The sequence below is a fragment of the Colobus angolensis genome, unplaced genomic scaffold (assembly GCF_000951035.1).
Source record: "Colobus angolensis palliatus isolate OR3802 unplaced genomic scaffold, Cang.pa_1.0 Scaffold3, whole genome shotgun sequence".
In the NCBI taxonomy this organism is placed as follows: domain Eukaryota; kingdom Metazoa; phylum Chordata; class Mammalia; order Primates; family Cercopithecidae; genus Colobus; species Colobus angolensis.
The window spans coordinates 16,364,285-16,373,940 of record NW_012116265.1 but is presented as its reverse complement, the minus strand read 5'-3'; the positions used below and the strand labels follow the sequence as shown (position 1 = coordinate 16,373,940).

Here is a 9,656-nt window from a genome sequence, read left to right as displayed (position 1 = left end):
GGTTCACGCCATTCTCCCGCCTCAGCCTCCTGAGTAGCTGGGACCACAGGCGCCCGCCACCTCGCCCGGCTAGTTTTTTGTATTTTTAGTAGAGATGGGGTTTCGCCGTGTTAGCCAGGATGGTCTCCATCTCCTGACCTCGTGATCCGCCTGGCGAGGCTCACATTATATTTCTAATGGACAGCGCTAATCTAAAGACTTGGCATCGTTGGACTCATTACTTAAATACAGTCTGGACTATTTTTGATATGCATTCTCCAGGGATATTTAGATGGTTAGAATAGAAGTCAGCTCAGCTTTCCCCTGGGATTCCATTTCTGCTGGTGTGTTGTGATCTTGGTGTTGGAATATGTGTAATAACCATCAAAGAAGATGATAGAAGGTGATAGACACCTTTTGGGGAAGGACCAGTACTCCAGTGCCATAACTAGTTGTGGAGGAAAGACACTAACCATGCATCCATGGGTGCTGGGTAGATTACCCACTCTTGAAGTCATCAAAGTGCCACAGCGTTCATGCCATCCTTCCATAGCAGACCTCACATGCACTTAATATGTTATAATGTTTCCAGTTGAGTCAGGAGGATAAGCTTTTAAAAATAATCCCAGTGGCCGGGCGTGGTGGCTCATGCCTGTAATCCCAGCACTTTGGGAGGCTAAGGCCAGTGGATCACGACCATCCTCGCCAACATGGTGAAACCCTATCTCTACTAAAAATACAAAAATTAGCCGGGCATGGTGGCATTTGCCTGTAATCCCAGCTACTCGGGAGGCTGAGGCAGGAGAATAGCTTGAACCAGGGAGTTGGAGATCGCAGTGAGCTGAGATTGTGCCACTGCACTCCAGCCTGGCGACAGAGCAAGACTCCATCTAAAAAAAAAAAAGAGATAATCCCAGTGAACATACTATATTCTATAGCATATACCCCGATACCAGTCTGGCATAGACCAAAAGTAAAGATGTAAAAATAGCCTCTTCCTTTTCTGGTCATAACCTCCTTCTGTAGTAGGATGGCTATGTTTGTCAAGCTGTAATGAAACTCCAGATCTCAGCTACTAAGAAATAACTTCCATGAGCTGGAATTTTATCTTTTCAGAGTTCACCCAGGGCATGATCTTACCTACAGTGAATGGAGAGTCAGTAGACCCAGTGGGGCAGCCAGCACTGAAAACTGAGGAGCACAAGGTAAATGGTTTTCTCCCGGGGTGGGAGACTGTCTGCAAAGGAACTTGAGAGACCGCCTTCTTAATTCCACATGTCAGCTCTTTGTGTCCCTAACCTCTAAGCCAGAGCAGCTTGTGATCTGCTCATGGTGCTTTTTTAGAGTCCCTGCAATATGCATTCGTTCACCCATTTTAACCTGGTTTTAATTTGTTTATCGCAGACCCCTAGAGCAAGTAGAAGCTATCAGACAGTTAAAAGTCTGACTCTTGATTGCATTTAGCACCAATTAGGAGGTTATGAACAAAGGATGGTCTTCATCTATATAAGTCTTCAGCCTAATTGGTGTGTTGATATCTCAGACTTCAATATTAGAGGTCCCATCAGGAAATGGAGTTACATCCTTGTCTTCACCCAGTCTCTCCAATTTACAGGACGAGCAAGTACTTTATCTGGAGATGGAAGTTTGTGGTTCAAGCTCAGCACTTGGTTTAGAGCCCTGTTGCTCTTTTGTCAGCATAGCAAAGTGGATACTCTGGAAGTGGGGAGAAAACTGCTTCCAGCTATTTAAGCATAGAAATTGTTTGAGAATTACGCTGAGCTCTTAAAAAATATGTCAATGATTTGATTTGTTATTTGACTATCAGGGTCTTCCTTGTAGAGTGGTTATTTTTACTGGGAATTGAGGATGTTTCCAGAAACATTACCCTCATGACTAAAACACTTGCACACTCAAATTCCCTTCAAACCCCTTGGAATAATTAGCTTTGGAGGTGAAAATTTTTATGAGAATGAATGGTACAACTGTCTCTGAAGCCACGTTGATTGAGGTTGTATCATTACTCTGTACTGACCATTTTCACTGCCACTTTCACAGGCTAAGCCTGCTCCTTCAAAAACCCAGGCCAGACCCGTTGGAGTCAAAATCCCCACTTGTAAGATCACTCTTAAGGAAACCTTCCTGACGTCACCAGAGGAGCTCTATAGAGTGTTTACCACCCAAGAGGTAAGTCAGTCTTGTCCTTCAGGCCTCATGCCATCGCCCTTAGCGTGCAGAAGAGGTGCTCACAGCTGGAGCCATGAGGCCTTCATCAAAGTGAATTTTCCCTCCCTCTATTCTTTTTTTTTTTTTTTGAGACGGAGTCTCGCTGTCACCCGCCCAAGCTGCAGTGCAGTGGCGCGATCTCGGCTCACTGCAACCTCTGCCTACTGGGTTCAAGCGATTCTCCTGCCTCAGCATCCCAAACAGCTAGTACTATAGGCACATGCCATCATGCCCAGCTAATTTTTATATTTTTTAGTAGAGATGGGGTTTCACCATATTTTTTAGTAGAGATGGGCTGATCTCAAACTCCTGACCTCAAGTGATCTGCCCACCTCAGCCTCCCAAAGTGCTGGGATTACAGGCGCAAACCACTGTGCCCAGCCATATTTATTCATTTTAAAAACAAAAGACCTGGTCTTGCTATGTTGCCCAGACTAGCCTTGCACTCCTGGGCTCAAGCGATCCTCCTTCCTCAGCCTCCTGAGTAACCGGGACTACAGGTGCACACTACCGTGCCTGTTCTAGTTTTGGGTCATATAAGTAGAAACCACTGAGTGAATCTTACCAGAAAAGTGAATGGCCATTCTTGGTTACTCTGTAGCACAGAATTATTCCTGGCTTCTTTCTGTTGCACAGCTGACTTGTAGCATTCTGCTGCTATAGTGTGAGGTGAGAAACATGACTGTATTCAGCTTTATTATCTGATAGTAAAGGTGGTTAGGATACGTAGAAGTTCCCATATACTCCAGGACAAAATTCCAAGATCTTATTTTTTAAACAAAAATGCAAATACAGCCACAAATTAAGAGGTACCATGTAGTATACGGGTGTTAGTATGTCTGTGTGTCCGCACTCAAAATACTCTCATGATAGTTCTGTCCGCCTTAGAAAACCAAGAACTGGAGAAGCAGTTAAATGGACACAGACTTCAGTTGAATCTCTTCTTCCAAACTAGCTAAAGTTTTCAGAGTTTTAAAATACTTTCGTATGGGAGGATTCCTGACATTTTTAACCTTCTGTTCCTTTTTAATTTTTTACCATGTATTTATATTACCTACTTAAAAAAATAGTAAAGTCTTTTTAAAAGTAAAAGTGGCACTGTTGAGTAATCGAACACAGCAAAATGGTACTGATTTGATATATATGGAGTAGGCCAGGCACAGTGGCTCACGCCTCTAATCCCCGCACTTTGGGAGGCTGAGGCAGGTGAATTGCTTGAGCCCGGGAGTTTGAGACCAGCCTGGCCAACATGGTGAAGCCGTCTATACAAAAAATACAGAAATTAGCCAGTATGGTGGTACATACCTGTAGTCCCAGCTCCTCAGGAGGCTGAGGTGGAAGGATCACCTAAGCTTAGGAGGTTGGGGCTGCAGTGAGCCATGATCATGCCACTGCACTTTGGCCTGGGCAACAGAGCGAGACCTATCTCAAAAAAAAATAAAAGGGCTGGGTGCGGTGGCTCACGCCCGTAATCCCAGCACTTTGGGAGGTCGAGGCCAGTGGATCTGGAGGTCAGGAGTTCAAGACCAGTCTGGCCAAGATGGTGAAACCCCGTCTCTACTAAAAATACAAAAAATTAGCCAGCGTGGTGGCACACGCCTATAATCCCGGCTACTCCGGAGGCTGAGGCAGAGAAATGCTTAAAACCTGGACAGGCAGAGGTTGCAGTGAGCTGAGATCATGCCACTGTACTCCAGCCTGGGTGACAGAGCGAGACTCTGTATCAAAAAAAAAAAAAAAAAAAAGATGTATGGCATAGATTTACTTTGGGACACGTTCTCAGAAATGAAAATAGAAGTCTCACACATTTACTTGAGAATTGTCTTTCATAAGCTCATTCTCATATCTTTCTGAACCATATACTATTTCAAATAAATAAAAGTAAATGGGTCCAAAGTAATGGCATCATCGGATCAGAAAGAATTCTCGAAGTCAAGTCCTGGCTGGTAGTAGAACAGAATAGAGGGACACCTTGGACCTGCCTGTGGGGCAGACTGGCGGAAATGAGAGTTGAGGCATGCAACCTTCAGCTGGCATTTGTCCCCGGGTCCCACTGAGAGCCATGTATCTTCTGCCTCTTTTTTTTTTTTTTCCTGCAGCTGGTGCAGGCCTTTACCCATGCTCCCGCAACATTAGAAGCAGACAGAGGTGGAAAGTTCCACATGGTAGATGGCAATGTTTCTGGGGAATTTACTGATCTGGTGAGTACCTGCCGGCCCTAGACTCGGGCTGTTGCGTCTTTCTGGTCAGCTGAGTGACATTTCTCTTGTTTCTCAACTCTATAGGTAAAGTTTAAGGCTTTAATCTCTTGGGTTAATAAAACATTTTGTTTTTCAAAAAAAGGCCGTGATTTGAACTCTCTTGCAAGTAATACAATCGCACAGACGGTGGACTCCGTATGAAGGGCAGATGACTGATCCTAGCTAGGACTGGGTGCATTGTAGTATATAATGTAGACTGAGCTGTTTGATTATTTTAGGTCCCTGAGAAACATATTGTGATGAAGTGGAGGTTTAAATCTTGGCCAGAGGGTAAGTAAACATATATATTGCCATTACCCCCAGAACTTTTTCTCTTTGCTGTAGTTTTTTTTTTGTTTTGTGTTTTGGAAACAGGGTCTCACTGTCACCCAGGCTAGAGTGCAGTGGCATAATCACAGCTAACTGCAGCCTTAACCTCCCAGACCCAAACGATCCTCCTGCTTCAGCTTCCCAAGTAGCTGAGACTACGTGTACCACCACGCCAGCTTTTTTTTTTTTTTTTAATTACTGTTTTTGTAGAGATGGGGTCCTACTACATTGCCCAGGCTAGTCTTGAACTCCTGGGCTCAAGTGATCCTCCTGCCTCAGCCTCACAAAGTACTGGGATTACAGGTTGCCCAAGTAGCTGGGATTACAGGCGCGTGCCACTACACCCAGCTAAGTTTTGTAATTTTAGTAGAGACGGGGTTTCACCATGTTAGCCAGGCTGGTCTGGAACTCCTGGCCTCTGGTGATCCACCCATCTCAGCCTCCCAGAGTGCTGAGATTACAGGTATGAACCACCACACCCAGCCAGGTTGCCCCAGTCTTAAACTCAGATGAAAACCCTAGATATGAAACCTCCATCCCCTCTGCCTTTCCCAGGGCACTTTGCCACCATCACCTTGACCTTCATCGACAAGAATGGAGAGACTGAGCTGTGCATGGAAGGTCGAGGCATCCCTGCTCCTGAGGAAGAGCGGACACGGCAGGGCTGGCAGCGGTACTACTTTGAGGGCATTAAACAGACCTTTGGCTATGGCGCACGCTTATTTTAGGGCCAGCGGCAGGGGACTTCAGCCTCCTGGACACTTCAGTCCAGCCCTCTCCTGACTGGGACTTGCGACTCACGGGATTGCATCGTCCCAGCCGCTAACTTGGGGCCAGGGCCCCTCCCCTCCACATATACCTTGGGTTTGTGCATGTTTTCTTCTGGGTGGGTTCAGAGGGCAATTTCTCTTTTATGTGTACATATGCTAAATAAACATAATTTAAAAAACATGCGTGTCTGGAACCTGTGTTGATTGAGTGGCTGGTATTGAGAGCTCCCTCAAAGGTTCTGAATTCAAAAAAGGACGGGGTGGATGGCCTTGTCTCTTTTCTGGATAAGTGTGGGTAATTAAGAGGCACAGCGCCTGCTTCTTACTAGCAGGCCTTCCTGAGCTAGTCTTTCTTCCTGGTAAATAGTTCCTGCCTTTTTACCCATAAAAGTAGGGGAGGGTTGGTACTTGGGTAGAGAGTGCTAACAAACACTATACCTCTACTGCCAGTGCAGCTGACTTCTCACTTTGCACTGCCCATAGCCTCTTACCCTCTTGCAAGGATAAGTGATCACCAGATGCTGCTTTGGGATATGGAAAGGTGGGAGATTCCTAACTTGTGGCAGCTTCTGTTACGTTGTGTAGTTACTCAGTACCAGACACTACACTGTTTACTTGCATTAACTCATTTGATCTCCGTGATATGAAGTAGGTACTGTTGTCATTTGTTTTACAAGAACTTAAGTCTTGGCTTTTAAATACATGTATTTTACATATAGCCAGGTGCAGTGGCTCGGGCCTATAGTCCCAGCACTTCGTGAGGCTGAAGCAGGTAGATCACTTGAGGCCAGGAGTTTGAGACCAGTCTGGCCAGCATGGCAAAACCCCATCTCTACTAAAAATACCAAAATTAACCAATGTGGTGGTGCATGCCTGTAATCCCAGCTACTCTAGAGGCTGAGGCACGAGAATTGCTTGAGCCCAGAAGGTGTGAGCCAAGATTGCACCACTGCACTCAAGCCTGGGTGACAGAGTAAGACTGTCTCAAAAAATTAAATAAATATTTTACGTACATATTTGCTACAGGTGAGCCTTGGATTTCTTAACACCCAGATTGAACAATTAAGCAGAGTTGAGATTTGCAACAAGGACTGTAACTGCAACAAGGGCTGTAACTGCAGAGTCCATACTCAGGAAATTGTTTATTTAATGATATGTGGTACCATTAAGTTTGCTGGGCACTGACCATGAGCCAAGTGTTGGGGATATAGTGGATTCAGACTGCCACATTGCAGGAAGAGGTAACGGTACCTGAACAGGGAGAGTCACTCGTGGACAAGCCTCGCCCTGACTTCCTGCACCCCAGCGTGGGTCAGTGCCCTCTAAGCCAGACACTACCTCCTACAGCTACAGCTATTTCCTTCGTCTATTTTTTGCCTGTTTTATTGGGTGGCAGCAAGACCTTGCAGGCTAAAACTGGTTAAAGCAGAGTTCAAGATCTGGTTCATTTACATTTCCCAAAGCCATCTTTGGCTTGAATTATAGGACTGCTGGGCTGAACTAATCTACATCTAGTTTGACATTACATCTGCCTCCTAGGGGTCCAAAATGACGCCTTTTGCTGAAGAACCTGGACTCTAGCTTGAATCAAATCAATAGGCCCTTCCTAACAGACCCCTCCTAACACAGAGACCATTAAAAAATGAGACTTTGGCTGGGCGCGGTGACTCACGCTTGTAATCCCGACACTTTGGGAGGCCAAGGCAGGCAGATCACAAGGTCAGGAGTTTGAGACCAGCCTGGCCAACATGGCGAAACCCCATCTCTACTAAAAATACAAAAATTAGCCAGGCATAGTGGCAGGCACTTGTATTCCCAGTTACTCGGGAGTCTGAGGCAGGAGAATTGCTTGAACTTGGGAGGCAGAGGTTGCAGTGAACCGAGACCAAGTCACTGCACTCCAGCCTGGGCGACAGATGAAGACTCTGTCTCAAAACAAAACAAAACAACAACAAAAAAGAGCCCTTTCGGCGAGGCGTGGTGGCTCACGCCTGTAATCCCAGCACTTTGGGAGGCCAAGGCGGGTAGATTACCTGAGGTCAGGGATTCGAGACCAGCCTGGCCAACATGGTGAAACCCCAGCTCTACTAAAAATACAAAAATTAGCCAGGTGTGGTGGCAGGTGCCTGTAATCCCAGCTACTCAGGAGGCTGAGTGGGAGAACTGCTTGAACCCAGGACACGGAGGTTGCAGTGAGCCAAGATCATGCCATTGATTGCATTCCAGTCTAGGTGACTGAGCAAGACTCCTTCTCAATGAAAAAAAAAAAAGAGAAAGAAAACATAAGGCTTTTCATACACATCTGGATGGAAAGTTACCAGTTCCAGAACACTTAGAATCAATCAAGTAGAGATGACCAATATGTTCGTTAAACCCAAGGCATCAGGCTAAGTGCCTGCCATGTGACATGTGCAATTGCCATTACATGCCGGTATTGATGGCTATTCAATTCTTACCATTGCCATTTTACTGATAACATTTTGGTTAGCCATCTGAACCTTTTTAGCAGATGGTATAGCTAGAAATAAAACTGTGGACTTTGACTTGTGTTTGAATAGTAAAAGTTCCCCACTTCCTAACAAATTGGGTGAACATCCTTATCTGTAGAATGCGTATAATAGGTGCCTTGTGAGAGTGTTCGAGATGGTACATGTGGAAACACTGGCACCTGGTGTCATTTACCAAATAGTGCCTGCTGAGTCCATTCAAAAGCCCAAGTGTTTTCCCTTAAGCCAGAATGCTATTTTGAAAAGCTGGCTAATTTAGTCCAAATTGCATATCTTGGGCTAAGAGCTCTCCCTGCCTGAGAGGAAGAACAATGCACAAAAGTCGACTCCACTCCTAGAGATTCTTACTCAGTGGGTGTGGGGTGTGGCTCATAAACAGAGTTTAATAAATATCCCAGGTGATTCTAATATCAGGGATGCACTTTGAGAAGCACCTCAACATGTTAAGTAAACTTCATTGTAAAGAAGGAGGCACAGCAGCACATTCGTGTCCCTTTTAGACTAATGGGGCAAAGGATCTAATCATTCTGTCTTCCAAGAGACAGAGGTCAGCAGACTCCTACTGTTGGTTACCTAAAACTCTAGGAAGAATTCAATCTGACCAGCCTTGCCTAGCCTAGGGCCATTTGTGAGGCAAACCAGAGGGGGTAAAATTGGGTAAAACCATCTTGATTGCTGGGGTAGCTGTTAAGGTAGAAACAGTCAGTGGTATTCATGCTGGATTCGTGACCACGGATGAACTCCTGGTGTTGGGGACAGGAAGAACAGCTAGTCAAGATGTGACTGACACCGGAACAGAATGGAGTGGAGGGACCCTCTCTGGTTTCATGGGCTTCCCTGGGCTCTGATACCAGCTGCTCCGGAAACCCTCCCTTCATCAGGCTCACTGCTCCCGCCGTTGGCGCTTCTCCTCACACACAGGTGCTCCTAAAGCCAGCTGCCACCTGCGCAGTGTCTTTCTCCTTTGCATTGCTTGAATAAACATAATTTCATAGCCGACCCACTCCCCAGCCCCTTTTGTTTAGTTTCTCTCATCTGTGGCCTGACATGGTAGCAATTTAACATGCCACTTTAAAGGTACAGATTTGAAATGAGGTTGGCTAAATTCAGTATGAGTAATAGAAAACCATTAGCTACAGATTAAGACAGTATGTTTAAGAGGCAAGGTGAGTTATATTAGAAAGGAGGGGAATTAGCAGTTTCCTTAGAAAGCAGACTCTGGGATTACTCTGTCTTGTTACTTTTAAAAGTTTCTGCTGAAAAATAATTAGCCTCCAGCTGGGTGCAGCGGCTCATGCCTGTAATCCCAGCACTTTAGGAGGCTAAGGCAAGTGGGCTGCTTGAGCTCAGGTGTTTGAGACAAGCCTGGACAACGGGGCGAAACCCCGTCTCTACCAAAAATCCAAAAAAAAAACTGGGAACAGGGGCTCACGCCTGTAATGCCAGCACTTTGGGAGGCTGAGGCAGGTGGGCTGCTTGAGCTCAGGAGTTCGAGATCAGCCTGGGCAACATGGCAAAACCCTGTCTCTACAAAAAATACAAAAAATTAGCCAGGTATGTTGCCACAAGTATGTGCTCCCAGCTACTCAGGAGGTTGAGGCAGA

At 45.7% G+C, this 9,656-nt stretch overlaps 1 protein-coding gene across 1 annotated transcript in view; it reads left to right on the top strand.

Moving 5' to 3' along the window:
- Positions 1–5,726, top strand: part of AHSA1 (AHA1, activator of heat shock 90kDa protein ATPase homolog 1 (yeast)) — a 12,332-nt gene extending 6,606 nt beyond the window's left edge. Inside the window, exons 5-9 of the mRNA XM_011949491.1 lie at positions 1,096–1,184; positions 2,038–2,166; positions 4,305–4,406; positions 4,685–4,736; positions 5,331–5,726. Coding sequence (XP_011804881.1) covers positions 1,096–1,184; positions 2,038–2,166; positions 4,305–4,406; positions 4,685–4,736; positions 5,331–5,503 — 545 coding nt within the window. The 3' untranslated portion in view covers positions 5,504–5,726. The remainder of the gene's footprint in view (positions 1–1,095; positions 1,185–2,037; positions 2,167–4,304; positions 4,407–4,684; positions 4,737–5,330) is intronic.
- The last annotated feature ends 3,930 nt before the right edge of the window (positions 5,727–9,656 follow it).